Source organism: Apodemus sylvaticus, chromosome 5 (genome assembly GCF_947179515.1).
Source record: "Apodemus sylvaticus chromosome 5, mApoSyl1.1, whole genome shotgun sequence".
NCBI classification, from domain to species: Eukaryota; Metazoa; Chordata; class Mammalia; order Rodentia; family Muridae; genus Apodemus; species Apodemus sylvaticus.
The window spans coordinates 21862405-21877645 of record NC_067476.1 but is presented as its reverse complement, the minus strand read 5'-3'; the positions used below and the strand labels follow the sequence as shown (position 1 = coordinate 21877645).

Here is a 15241-nt window from a genome sequence, read left to right as displayed (position 1 = left end):
AAAGAAAGAAAGAAAGAGAAAGAAAAAGAAAGAAAGAAAGAAAAAAGAAGAAAAGAACAAAAAAGATAGTATCAGATCATCAATTTCCAAGTTTATATACATGAGACCATGTAAAGCATTTGAAATAGTTATAAATTCTTAATTCTTATACCTAAGTTTTCAAGCAGAATATTTGCATAAATTCCAACTACAGTTTAGTTGCATTGTCCTGGCTTCTTCTCTAGACAATTTCAAGAGTCTCTGAACAGAAAGCTACATGACATGTCTCTGATTAATCTTTATCCAGTGCTTCCTGTGGTTTGAAAATTATCTCCACAGCAATCAGCAGGATGGCCCAGCACTTTCTCTGACCAATTGTGAGATGCTCTATTCCAGTGACAGAAACAGTTTTTCATGCTCCTCCACACTTGGTACTCACAACAAAAAGTTATTGTGTTGAGTTAGTCATAGGCCATATACAACTATTTAAAGAATTTTGGTAGGTCCTATGCTTTTATCTTCAACCTTGTAAAAATTGTGTTCAGGTTGGGAAGAACCTGATAGAGAAGATACAGACCTGCAAATCATCCATTATAGGTTATATGGAATAAACTGGGTTAATAACTTTGACCGACTGTAAGATTTTTGAGCCTTTCTTAGATATTTGCATTTATTCATATTTAAATTATTTTATCATAAATCATATTTAACTTTATATTTACGCATATTGTTTTGAATTTCAATCTATATTTTTTCCTAAATGAACTCTGAATGGTATGTGACTACCTGAAGTCAAATTTAAGTCTTACCCCCAGAATATGTGAACATATTTACAATATGATAACAAATTTAACTTGAATATCATTTAATGTGTAGCCACTACAATTCAGAATAAAGCATTCCTACCTTCTTGTACTGGTTGGTTTTGTTTCAACTTGACACAGGCTGGAGTTGTCATAGAGAAAGGAGTTTCAGTTGAGGAAATGCCTCCATGAGATCCAGCCGTAAGGCATTTTTTTTTAGTTAGTGATCAAGGAGGGAGGGCTCATTATGGGTGGTCCCATCCCTTGCCTGGTAGTCTTTGGTTCTATAAGAAAGCAAACTGAGCAAGCCAGGGGAAGCAATCTTGTAAGAAAATCGGCTTCTGCTTCATGACCTGCTTGAGTTCCAGTCCTGACTTCTTTGGTGATGAACAGCAGTGTGGGAGTGTCAGCTGAATAAATCCTTTCCTCTCCAACTTGCTTCTTGGTCATGATGTTTTGTGTAGGAATAGACACCCTGACTAATACACCTCCTTTAAATGTTTAAATCTTATAGTTCAATACGTGTGTGTGTGTTTGTGTGTGTGTGTGTGTGTGTGTGTGTATGTAGGTACGTATATATGTAGGGGGGTTCTATATATCTTTCAGTATTTCTGCCTGCCTGTATGTTTGAGTGGAGTTAGGTACTTAGGAGCAAAACATAGTATTGTAGACATTAGGTTTTGGTGCTGGCTATTTTTATACCAACTTGATACAAGCTAAATTGATCTGATGCAAGGGGACTTGAGGCAAGAAAATGCCTAAAAAATATTGAAGTTTACGCAAGGCTGTAGCACATTTTCTTAATTAGCGATTGATGGAGAAGGACCCAACCTATTGAAAGTAGTTTCATCCCTCATTTGATGGTTCAGAGTTCTATAAGAAAGCAGGCTGAGCAAGCCATGAGAAACAAGTCAAGAAGCAAGACTTGGGCATGGCCCCTGCATCAGTTCCTGCCTTTAGGTTCCTTCTATGTTTGGGTTTCTGTCCTAGCTTCCTTCTATGATAGACTAGAATGTAGAAGTATAATACAAATAAACCCTTTCCTTTCAAATTTGCTTTTTGGTCATAATGTTTCCTTGTAGGAATACAAACCCTAGGACAGTTCCTCTTCTACCCCTAGTCTATAGGCTATTTACTCTCAGATATATGTACACTTGGCTTCATCTTTTTCCCTTTATTCATCAATTAAAACTTTATATGCGTACACAGTGTGCCATAAGACTCTTTCAGGAAGACGATGGATTTTAAATTTATGACCCTGTAGCATAAAAATTATGGCCAAAAATGTTGTGCTCAAGTAAATTTATCAAAAAAAAAAAAAAACAATATGAGGGGAGTAATGTAGGTACTGTTTGGTACACATATCAGAATATAATGTTAGTTCTTAAATTCTACTAACAGTGTGAGAATGGAAGAAGTTAAATTTTAACAATATTTGTTCATTAAGGATATGGGTTTATAACTATTTATAATAAATTTACTAAAAGTTATACTGCTGGAGAACCAGGAAAATAAGTTATGAGTAAACATATCAAGAAAAGTCAATCTTGTTCTCAATTCAATGGAGTTATAGAAAGGATCCAAGGGGTTTGCAGTGCCACAGGAGGAACAACAATACGAGCCACCCAGTACTCCCAGAGCTCCCAGGGACAAACAATCAACCATAGAGTGCACATGGAGTTACCCATGGCTCCAGACACAGAGGCAGTAGAGGATGGCCTTGTTGGACATCAAAGGGAGGAGAGGCCCTTGGTCCTGGAAAAGCTTGATGATGCAGTGTTTGGGAATGCTGGGACAGGGAAGCTGGAGAGGTCTGATTGGTGAACAGGGGGAGGGGAGATGGGTTATGAGACTTTGGGGTGGGGAAACAGGACATTTGAAATGTAAACAAAGAATATATCCAATAAAAAAGTAAAAAATAAAAGAAAAAGAAAAGTCAAGCTTTACCAAATCTACTAAAACTTTAGCAGAGATTAACAATCATCAAGATTTTAAAAGTTAGAAGGAAAAATAAATTTTTTTATTTATTTATAAACTACTCAAAAACCCATGCCAAAATAAACTGGAAGGATGTTTTACTATCTAGCAACAGAGTCTTTCTGTGTGACAATCATGTTTAAAAGTAGAATGACAGTTCTGTAATACAGATAACTCATTCATAGTTCCATGTTGTATCATATCAGAATAGATGCTTAGAAGAATGAAATTTAACTACCAAATTCACAGACCACCAGCCTTTTCCCAGTTCAGATCAACCATGGAGCTGAAATTTCCATCAGTATCTTTTGCCTTGATGGAACAGATCTTCTTACCAAGCTTACTAGCTGAAACATTTATACATCATATTTGATGTGAAGAATCCCGTAGTCATAAACACAAACAGAATTCCTAATTCTTTTCAGAACAGACTGTGGGAACCTCCAATGGAGTCAAGTCTGTCAAAGCTGTGTGCTTGAGCCAAACACCTAAAATTTAGGGAAACATTTGCTGTAGCATTGCTGCTACAAAGACAATGTCCTAGTGATGATATTAGGCAGTGCACCCGCTCATATCCTTCTATAAGTTTTTCTGTTCACCTTCAGATCATTCACATTTGATTTCAAAACATTTTGCTTTTCAGATCAGCATTTGTGTGATCCCGGTGAATTTCTTTGCCACGACCACGTGACTTGTGTCTCCCAGAGTTGGCTGTGCGATGGGGACCCTGACTGCCCTGACCAGTCAGATGAGTCTTTAGATACCTGTGAGTAGAAAAGCTCTTTGCCTTCAGATTTGCCTCCATGTGAAACAAAAAGTCAATTGCTTTCACAGATCACTGCTGTTCTAGTTGATTCTATTTTTATTTCTCTTTATACATAACCAAAGAAATGGGAAGCCTTTTGTTTCTGATTTCTTTAAAGTGGGTACGTGAAGGGGAGAGTGAAGTGCAGTTGTAGAGTATGAAGTAACTTATAAATGGGAAGAAGTGCAATGTTAATGCTTTCATTGTAATTGGGCTGATATTAGGAACTTTATTTGAAGCAGAACAGAAATGCAGCATAGCAATACAGGGTCTTCTCTCCAGTGTGACTTGTATAGGTTTTGAGGTAAACTTTCACAAAGAAGGATCATTAAGAAAACAACCCGTAGCTCGCATATCATTTATGTTAACACTTAGAAATTCCCGATTGCAGAACATAGTTTTTTTAGAGCCTTCCCAGTCTTAACCTTCATAAGATGAGAAGTAGGTGCCCTTGGTGTTTGTGGGTTCTAAGCCCAGCTGGAGGTGAGTTATATTAAGTTTCCTGAGGCTTTGCTCACACTTGTCAGGCCGCTGTAAGTAAAGTGTGAATAATTGCGTGAGCAAGGCTTGTGACGCACACTTTCACGAATGCTCGCCTGCTTTTTAGCATGGGAACCAGAAACTCTTGATATCACTCTTTCTGGAGTTGCCACCTCAGTCTGTGGTCCTCTGTGACCAAATCTGCCAGCTTATCAATATTATCCCCAAGACAGTCACAAAGTTCTGTAAAGTCAAAGAAGAAAATAACCCATCACTTTGGTTGATAGATATTATGGTGATAACCTTTATTGGTTTCCTTTTATGTTTTTATCTATGTGCTTCCTTGTTTTGCAGATAGAACTAATGCATTAGTTATGCATTTAATCTTACCATTAAAATGAAATACATGCTCATTAATATTCTTTATGATTCCAAGTACTAATAAAGTTTTTCAGCATGGGTATACTAGAATGTTTGTATTCAAGTTGTTCATCTTACTTTAAACCCATATTCCACAAGAAGAGGTTTCAGTTATTTAATAAATTTACAGTTTTCACAGATTTTTACATCTAATTATTAATTCTCAGTTGAGATTCTTATAGAATATAGAGCTGGTTCTGGGTGTGATATGTTTAAGAGAATAAGAATATAATAATTATTGAAAAAGTCCTCAAAAATATATTACTAGTCAATAGAAAAGAATAGATTACTCACCCATGCTACATAACAGATAATTTTAAAAAGTATTACACAAATGAAAACACACTAGTAATAAAGGAATGCACATTTGACCATTCATTAAAAGACAATCATATACTGAAAGGATTCAGAATGGTCAGAAATGAGGACTGTTCATATATATGAGTCTTTGGAGGCATGGTGAAATGGTTTAAAGATTTTGATGATGACTCTATAACTTTGTATGTATTTAAAATCTTGAAATTGTATGATTTAAGGGAGTTTATATTCTATATAAGTTATGTCTTAATTAAATTGTATATAAAGGGAGAAAAATATCAATATTTTCACACGTGTGCAGAAGTTAAAATCATGTGGAAAACAGTAGGGATTAAAGCTTTATTTGCATCAGTAATGGGGAAATGTTCCAAAAATAACTGGTTTTACACTTTATACCTTGTTTATTCATATTCCACCTAGAATTCTTATGCTCTTCTCTACAAGGAAGAAATTCCATGGGGTTTCAGAACAAAAGTCTGTGTTCAGTTTAGTAGTAGAATCTTATATTCTGTCTTAATCCTCTCACCTATTTTGTGACTGGGATATGGTATGGAAGCTGAGGTAAGCAATAAGTTTCCATACTCAGGAAGTGCATGGTGTCCTGACACAATGTATATGACACACAAAGGTTTAGGACAAAATCAGCAATGAGACAGGTCAGTAGAAGAATCAGACAAGAGAGGTTTTGTGTTCTAGAACAGGCATTAAAGTTCTGTAATTAGAAGACTGTCCTAAAGAACTGAAGAAATAATTGGTATTCTATATAATCATATAATACAAGAACATGAGATATATCAATAAGTGATCTCAGTGAAATACTGACAAGTTTGGGGAAAGGAAAAGAAAACAAAATCATGAAAAATCACACACTTGCCATTTAGATTTCTTAACCTAGATCTTTGCAAGTAGCACAGTGCTTCATAGCGTGCTTTGTGAAATTCCTGTGACTTATCCTTGCTATCCATAAAATAATTTTACAGTGTTATAATTACATGACTGTGAGACTTTTATTTGACAGACAAATACTCAGAATGGAAATTCTTTAAGATTGATATTTAGGAATTCTAATTTTGTTATGTGTATGAATGGAGACATGCTATCATTTTTGATTAGATAACCAAACACATTGTGCAATATATTTATTTTTCCCAAATCCACCTAGCCTTAACAAAGAGAAGAATGAGTGATTCAACCTAGAATGTTTTGTTCAAAAACATTTTAATGAATATATTCTTCATTTACATTTCAAATGCTAAAACCTTTCCAGTTTCACCCCACCCAGAAAAACCCCAACCCCTCCTTCCCCTCGCTTCCAAGTATATGCCCCTCCACCTGACACACTCCCAATGCCCTCTGTTTTCCTTTGCTGGGACATCTATTGAGTCTTAGGACCAAGGACCTCTCCTCCCACTAATGCCCTACAAGGCATTCCTCTGCCACACTTTTGGCTAGAACCATGTGTACCCCTTGGTTGATGGTTTAGTTCCTGGGAGTCCTGGGGTGTCTGGGTGGCCTACCTAGAATTTAACATGAAAGATGGATGCTCTAAAGTGAAAAATTAAAAAAAAACAGATATTCTTGGGATGAAGGAGAAGCTGCCCTATAATTTCTGGTGACTGAAATGCTTAGGAAAAGCAAGTATACAGGGGAAACAATGTTAACTGAACTTAAGAAGTAAAGGGATCCAAATTTAAGTGAGCTAATACCCTCCTCCTCTCCTTGGTTTCATTGGGACTATTTTTTCACATTCCTCTGGTAGGACTACAAACTACTGACACAGAAAGTTTACATGAGTTCAGCTTGCCAACTGGTGAACTTCACATTGGAAATAGTTATCTGATATCTGATAATTTTAAGTATTTTTAACATTATGTTAGATATGAGAAATAATTGTTCAACACGGTGATGAAATACTTTCTGCTGTTATTTGAAATATGTCATCATATATCTAAACAATGATTAGGACCACCTCTAATTCTTGTTGTCAGGAAAATGGGGATTCAGGAAAATATTTATATTCACGACTTTCCATTCATAGTAGTTGTAGTATGCATCTGGAATGAAAGTAAATATGACAGAGGTAAAATACCAACATGGTACCATCTGTGGCAAGGAAGTCTTATCAACAGGTACTTTCTTCTGAGGTATTAAAATCTTTATTCCTTCCAGAATGGTTCTATTCAATGCTTAATGATTCTTTCTTTCTAACAATCAACTCTAACTTATGTATAATACTTTCTGGGGATCTGAACTTACTATACTTAAATTATCTTCTTCTTTCAGTGAGGGAGGTTTTAACTATGTCACTTTTCTTTTCCTCCTACTGCCTTATTAACACTCAGAAAGTTACTTAAACATTTGTTGATTGTGGATCATATATTTTATAATGCCATTTTAGTGAACAACAGAAGAGCACAAAAATGGCCTTTTCAAATGTAGATTTTCAGCCTAGATAGATATAGCAATATGTCCATTGAGTTTGTTTTGTTCCTGTGTAGGATAAGCAAGACTTTTATGTAAAGGACTGCAGTAGTCATTGATTTACCTTTCAGAGGCTCACTAAGTATCTACTATCTATTGTCCGTTTTAATGTTTGTTTGTTTGGAATTTTAAACTATCTTTCTGCTTTTAATATAAAAAATCAAAAGCAAATAAGACACAAAGAATGATAAAGTAGGTCACAGGTAAGTTTGGGCTAGCAAGTTACAGTGTGTCCTATCAGTGTTGCAGTACAATGGCTGAAGCATACCAGATGTGCAGTTGTGTATGCAGCTCTGGGTGTGCCTAGGCATGGAGTGGTATGGGAATAACTCACACCCTCGCAGCCAATGAATATTGCATAGCCCTATGTATGATCTTGTGAAATAACACGGCATGGTTTCTGCATGCCCTCTATATGTACAGAGCTGTTGGTGAAGGCTGCATCTGAGCACACACAGATTCCTTAATGTAGCAGCTTCCTTTTCTCTAGTAAAAAAAGAATACAAAGATGGACAACCATGGACAACTTGAAATTAACATGATCGCTCCAGGATGAACTGAGTTCCATGATCTTCATGATCTGTCATGCTTGGCTTGTAGCTGTCAGTCTTACATTTGCAGGCTGTCTGCTCCATCTTCTCTAGCAGGCAGTTCCATTTCAGACACAAAGGAGAAAAGAGGGAAGCAAGCAAGCAAATGTCTGCTCATTCGTTCTCTCGAATGAAGAAGAGCGTCTATTGGAATTAAACACAATAGCTTTCTGCTTGGAACTCCTGTGCCTGAATGGAACCTGCGAGGCACGGACAACACATATTCTCAGCAAAGGCTATTTTCAGGATGAAATGGGAAATAAAGATAATTGTCTAAGAGCCTTTTCCTCTTGCTATGACAATGTCCTCAGGCAAAATTTCTTTTCTCCGTCCATATTGTCAAGGATATCAGGCAGGGAATGAAGCCACCTGATCTTGGTAGACCCTCTTAAGCAACATAATCAAGATATTACCCACACACACACATACATTACTGGTACGGTTGATTGGTGGTTAAAAGAACTTGCTGCTCTTGAAAGGGACACAGGTTCAATTAGTAGCAGCCACATAGTAGCACACAATCTGCACAAATGCTAATGATTCCAAAATATCTGAAACCACCCTCTGGTCTTTGTGACCATGGCACACTCACGGTGCATAAGCACACATACAAGCAAAACATTCCTATACATAAGAAATATTTAAAAGATAACCCCCACAGTCATGCCCAGAATCTCAACTCCCAGTTCCTTCTAGATTCTGTTAAGTTGACAGCACGAAACATCATAGAGGAGAAAGGAAAAAGGAAAGAGGAAAGGAAGGATGTTGAGCAGTCCAGCGCCTTGGGTGGCATGTGTCTCCATGTCCTTTTCTGTGCCTCTTGTCTGCCATCTGTGAGATGGTGTGTACTGTGTTTGAATAGCAGCTACAGGCAATGCTCAAAAACCCAGTTATTTATAGATATACTTCCTATTCTACACCTAGTGTCTATTTTATACATTCTGGAACTACTTTTAATGGCTTCACATTGAAGTGCTGCATATTAAGTAGTGAGGTGTCTCCTGTACCTTCCATCCGATCTGCTTGCCAGGTTCTAAGAAGGCTGTTGAGCACCATCCCTTGAAAGCTTTTTTGTAGAACCTTACTTCCCCATCTGTAAGACTTTCATATTTACTGAAAACCTAATTGGAAAATCAGCTTTATATATAAGGTCTTGTCCAGGAAGAGCCTATTATATAAAGTCATCTGAGTTGAGATGAAACACTTCTTATAACTAGATTGATGATGCTTATGTATTAGGAAAACTGTGATGGAGAGATTTTTTGGGAGCAGGTAACCTTTTGTAGTTATTGCTCAAAAACTCATTATTCTGACCATTTGCCTGGAGCAAAACACAAGGCTGTAAGTAAATCAGTGTAAACTATCACTAGCTTATGCTACAGTTGTGCAATGCTGACTTTGTCATCTGGTTTAATGAATGTAAAGACACTGATACTCTGGTCTGTCTTGTAGTCCTGCACATAGGCTGATTATTAGGGAAGGCAGAGCTTGTGTTGTGTTGAAAATGCCCATTTTCCCCAAAAATACTTAGGTGAAGAAAGATTCAGTTCCTAAGAAGACCCCTCAGGTCACCTTACTTTAAAGTGAATTATCACTTGAGGATCATGGAAGGTCATCTCAATACAGCTGTTCCTAGCGGCTTCAGAGGTGATCTTATCTAATTGAACAATGTAGTGAAAATAACAAGTCTCCTGAGTCCTAGGAACAGAAACATTTCTAAACAACAGAAATGTCTGTAAGTCATTGACTTAGATGTGACTCTGCATGAAGTAAGCATCTTTTCTATTTTGTTTCTGTTGTTGTGAGAACTGATTTTTTTGTTTGTTTGTTTGTTTTTTGAATTCACTTTCTTTTTTTATTATTCGATATAATTTTTTATTTACATTTCAAATGATTTCCGCTTTTCTAGCCCCCCCACTCCCCGAAAGTCCCGTAAGCCCCCTTCTCTTCCCCTGTCCTCCCACCCACCCCTTCCCACTTCCCCGTTCTGGTTTTGCCGAATACTGTTTCACTGAGTCTTTCCAGAACCAGGGGCCACTCCTCCTTTCTTCTTGTACCTCATTTGATGTGAGGATTATGTTTTGGGTATTCCAGTTTTCTAGGTTAATAACCACTTATTAGTGAGTGCATACCATGATTCACCTTTTGAGTCTGGGTTACCTCACTTAGTATGATGTTCTCTAGCTCTATCCATTTGCCTAAGAATTTCATGAATTCATTGTTTCTAATGGCTGAATAGTACTCCATTGTGTAGATATACCACATTTTTTGCATCCATTCTTCTGTTGAGGGATACCTGGGTTCTTTCCAGCATCTGGCAATTATAAATAGGGCTGCTATGAACATAGTAGAGCATGTATCCTTATTACATGGTGGGGAATCCTCTGGGTATATGCCCTGTTTTTTTTTTTTTTTTTTAATAGTGTGATGTTAATCAAGCTCTTATATTCATACATGGGCTTTCCCTCTGTGATAGAAGATAGGAATCCTTTTGATAATTTCCTTATAACTTTCTTTCTCTGATACAGGTCAGAGAAATAAATTGGAATTCATGTGGGGAGCTATTAGCAAACAGAGACTGCCCTTTAAAATATATGGTACAATAAGACACAGAAAGCAGGCTCCAGAAACACTAATGGGGATGAAAGTGTGGTCCTTGTTCCTAAGTAATCCTGATTTAGAGGTCACTTCAGAGTGAGCTCATCTCTGGGAGCCTCGGAGCTAAGCGTTTTCTTAGGTAGAGAAGCAGAAATGATCTTACAGATTAAAAGCAAAGTAGATGAGACCCAAGAGTACAGTTTATGTCTCTTTCAATTCTTTCTGTTTTGTTCATTTTATTCGGAGGCTCCTCTCCTTAGCAGTAGAAAGGCCAAAAGCATTGACCCCTCTTTAATAATAAAAAACACCCACTAAAGAGCCGGTATGAAGGGGTGATGGGAAGGTGAGAAAGCATTGTGAATTAAAGGGGCCTATTTAATGTAGGTTCGGTAGCCTAGTGCCATGGGGACCAGGGGAGGCTGAGATTTCTAGTCACTCGCCACCACTGTGAGATAACAGTGTCTCTGAAAGTGTTTCTGCGGCTCTAAGAAAGGTTGATTGGAGGCAGAGGTGACAGAACTGGGTGTCCTACAGCTCACAAGGCAGATTCCGTTTAGGAGTGACCCAAAAGCACACCTTTCGCTCTCTGTTGCTACTCTTGCGTCCTCTGATCCACGACCACTGGACCCAGAATACAAAGGGAGAGCTGTCCTTAGCTAGAACTGAAACTGTAAGAATGACAGCTCGGTTGTGCAAAAAAGAAAAGGGTAGAATAAAACACATGCTTTCCAGAGACTAGGCTGCTAAAATCTCCTCGGCTTAAGGGATGATGTACTGTAAACACAAGCCTTGGCAGGCTCTGCAGGGACAAAACTGAAGAGGAGCTCGGAGACTTCCTGGAAACTTAGTGAATCCATCACTTACCAGGACTAATCCTGCATTGGGGGTTAGGGATGAAGGTTTCTTACCTTTAGTGGGTGAGTACATTTATTCCCAGAAGATCTTCTATTCTTTATAGTCAGAGCATAAAATTTACATTTGACTTTCACTCAGAAGTGTTTCTCAAATGACACATTTTGCTAAATGATGCTCTAAAGGATGTTGTATGCTAAGAGGTTATTTTTAATGATGATGCAATTCTCTCCTTCCAATCACTACCTCTTCCATTATCACCCTTAAGAATGGCACAAACTCTGTGCCTAGACAGTAGAGCCAGGACATCCGTCATCCTGCTAATGGTCATATTGAGCCCTTTCAGCTCTAAGCAATTGATTTTCTTCTTCTTTTTTTTTTCTTAAAAATTTTCTAACATTAGCTTTCCTGATTGGGAAATGACTGAAAGTATTCCCAAAATAAAAAAAAAAAAATACCATGTGAAAATGAGTTTGCTCTGGGGGGCACCGAATCAATTAATGTAGGTTACCGGCATTTCATTCTGTTCACAGTTCACAGTTTCTCTCCTTCACCTGGGAAGACCTTTTGTGATCAGACTCTCACTATCCTCTTTTCAATCTTGAGGGGTCAGATATATAAGTGGGGAGAATCTCTCATTAGACACAAATCTTCCTCGGTTCTCAGGAACCATGAGGACATGAGACAAACATTTCCCAACACTTCTGATTGAATAGCTACCAGAACACTAATGACTAATATTAAATATTTCTTTCATAATTTTGTTACAGACAGAACCTGAAAAAAGTAATGCTGTTAACATCATTAACAGAGAAAAATAAAAATAAAATAATAAAATGATACACAGACATGTTGCCGTTCGAGGCTCTCACTGCCCTGGGTGAGAACTAAGGCTGGAACAAGAGTCCAGACTCTTTCTCTCGGCTTTACGTTAATACACTGTGAGTGAAGGTGTGTTCCTGTAAAACACATGTTTGACCCTAAACCACACTCTCTTGGAATGTATTTGTCCTAGATCTAAAGAGCCAATTAGGTTAGAACAAGGTCACTAGAATGCAGAAGAGAAGGAGGTCTTACAGTTCAACAGGCAAGCTTGTGCAACAGATACCCACTGCTGACACTGCAGTTATCTGCTGTCATCTATATCGATTAAAATCGAACACTGAGTGGAACATTGGCTTCAGCAAAAGAGAAACATGCAATATCATAGTGAAAACAAACATTGCTTCTTCTACATGGGCAGCGGGAAATTATAGTGCATTTTTCTTCTAAATGTGTACATAATAGATGATTAAGTACTTAAATTAAATGACACGCTGTACATTTTCATTTAAACTGGGAAAGAAAGAACACCAAATATATTTATTATAATAAGGAAATATAATTAATCAAGCTAGAAACCATTCACTAAGTAACTAATTAATTGAGGGTCAATATGGTTAAAGGTGCTTATGATGCATGAGCTCCGAATGACAACATCTTTATTACAATTCTGACAACGTAGGCAATTTGCTTTTACACCATCACATAGGACTACTTAGCATCCATGGTAACTACCTTGAAAATGCCAATTGATCTCAGTGAAGTTGAGAAAAACAAAAGCAATCATATGTGAAGTATGTGAGTAGAGTCAATTGAGCCCCCAAATCTCTGCAGAGCAGTAAGTTCCTCAGTTCTGTTACACTTGGCAAAATTCAATATTCTCATGACTTAAAGGAGACTCTATGAGATTGTTACTCGGAAGATGAAACCAATTGACCCTGAAACACTCCGTAGACCTCAGCTTACATTTGATCAAATATGAATTTCTAATCTGAAAAAAATAAGTTTGTTCCTGGGGGATTCTGGGAAGAATTAATGATGCATAAAGCTATCCCAAATATCTTCCATATAATATACCATGCAATATGTTAATATTTAAATTTTATGTCGAAAAAATGTTTAGGATAAATTTAATAATGGTGAAAGTGCATATTTTTTTTGATATAGGCATCCAATTGAACTTCATATAAGGTATAGATGGTCAGTAATATGGTCCCAGTCTATTATATGCAGCCCGCTTTTGTGTCTCTTGTTAAAACTCTTGGAAGAGACTGCTATTTTCTAGTTGGTATGAAAATGTGACAGGATTTATAGTAGCCCTGCCTGTGACACAAGACATCATCCCTTTTCATAGAGGATAAAGAAAAGTGGGAGAGAAGTCAGTCTCTAGAGATGGAGAATCAACTGGTTGAATACTTGGTATGGAACTCTATGTCCCACATGAGGAAGAGCTAGAACTGAGATGTCTAGACAGAAAAAAAAAATCTAGACTCAGTGGGGTGGTCAGAATTCTATCCAGTCCTGTATTATCCCGAAGTCAACACAGCAAGCAAGTCTACACTCACAGCTTCAGAAGCACACTCTATTCAGATATGTGCATTTTTCGTTACTCATTTATACACAATAAACACTAATAAATTGAGTACATTGAAACAGGTCTTCTGTAGATATACGAAATAAGACCATATGGAGCTTTTAGAAATTTCAGTTGAATATCATCTAATAACAGCCAGAAGGAAGATTTCAACTAATTTTTCTAATCAGAAGATTTGCTTATAAATATACAAATACTATTTTAGCAGAATAGAAAATACCTAATATTTATGAAAGTGTGTATAAGAGCATCAATGTCTGTATATGAAGTTTAATCTAGAAAATCAATACACAATACATACAACATGTTAAAAATGTAACTTCTGATCATTTTGAAGAAATTTTCAATGGAGTTTTATGTTGCTCTGTAAGAAAGAACATAGCTCTGATTACAATGACATGTGTTTATGTGCCCACAGTCCTGTTACTCAAGAGTTCAGCAGGAACCAATAGGGCTTCTGTGTACTATTACACATGACTAATGATGTGTGCCAGATTGGGGACTCTGACGGAAGGTCCTTGTTCCCTGTCATCTGCTGTAAATCTTCAAACACTATCACATTCATTAGTCTGTGATACTTCTTGATACTCAAAGCTAGCAGTGCTGTGCCAAAGTTTCATACACACACACACACACACACACACACACACACACACACACATATAGATACGTGTGTGTGTTTATATATGTATATATGTCTACATATATGCATATATATGTCTATACAACTTATACATATATATGTATACATGTATATATGTCTATACAACATATACATATATATGTATACATGTATATGTGTCTATACAATATATGCATATATATTGTATATGTATATATGTATATGCAACATATACATATATACATGTATACATGTATACATGTATATATGTATATACAACTAAAGGTATAACTCTTTGGTTGGTGATATAGTCCCTGGGGGTTTTCAGGGACCTGGTCGGCTTATATATATAAAATATATGTGTGTGTATGTGTGTGTGTGTGTGTGTAATTTGGATAATATCTTATCAATTTCATTACTTTTCCTCCACTACCTTCAGCTAGGACAATAACAAAACATTCTATGCTAATTTCAAATGTTATTCTCTTTCCAAGTTCCCCTCCTCAAAACCCCTGCTTTTATGAGTGTGTCCCCAGCCCATCCATCCACTCTTGCCTCCCCACACTGGCATTCCCCTACCCTGGGGCATCCAGCCTTCACAGGAGCAAGAGCCTCTCCTCCCATTGATGCCCGACAAGGGCATTCTCTGCTACATATGTGGTTGGAGCCATGGGTCTCTCAATGTGTACTCTTTGATTGGTTATTTAGTCCCTGGAGGCTCTCAAGTATCTGGTTGGTTGATATTGTTGTTCTTCCTATGGGGTTGAAAACACCTTTAGTTCCTTAAGTTCTTTCTCTATCTCCTCCATTGGGGAGCTTGGGCTCAGTCCAATGATTGGCTGTGCAGCATCTGCCTCTATATTTGTCAGGCTCTTGCAGAGCCTCTCAGGAGATTACTAT

General features: G+C 37.2%; 1 protein-coding gene across 1 annotated transcript in view; it reads left to right on the top strand.

The window, feature by feature from the left end:
• Positions 1-2894: 2894 nt before the first annotated feature.
• Positions 2895-15241, top strand: part of Lrp1b (LDL receptor related protein 1B) — a 1719438-nt gene continuing 1707091 nt past the window's right edge. The window contains exons 1-2 of the mRNA XM_052181021.1: positions 2895-2920; positions 3365-3525. Coding sequence (XP_052036981.1) covers positions 2895-2920; positions 3365-3525 — 187 coding nt within the window. The remainder of the gene's footprint in view (positions 2921-3364; positions 3526-15241) is intronic.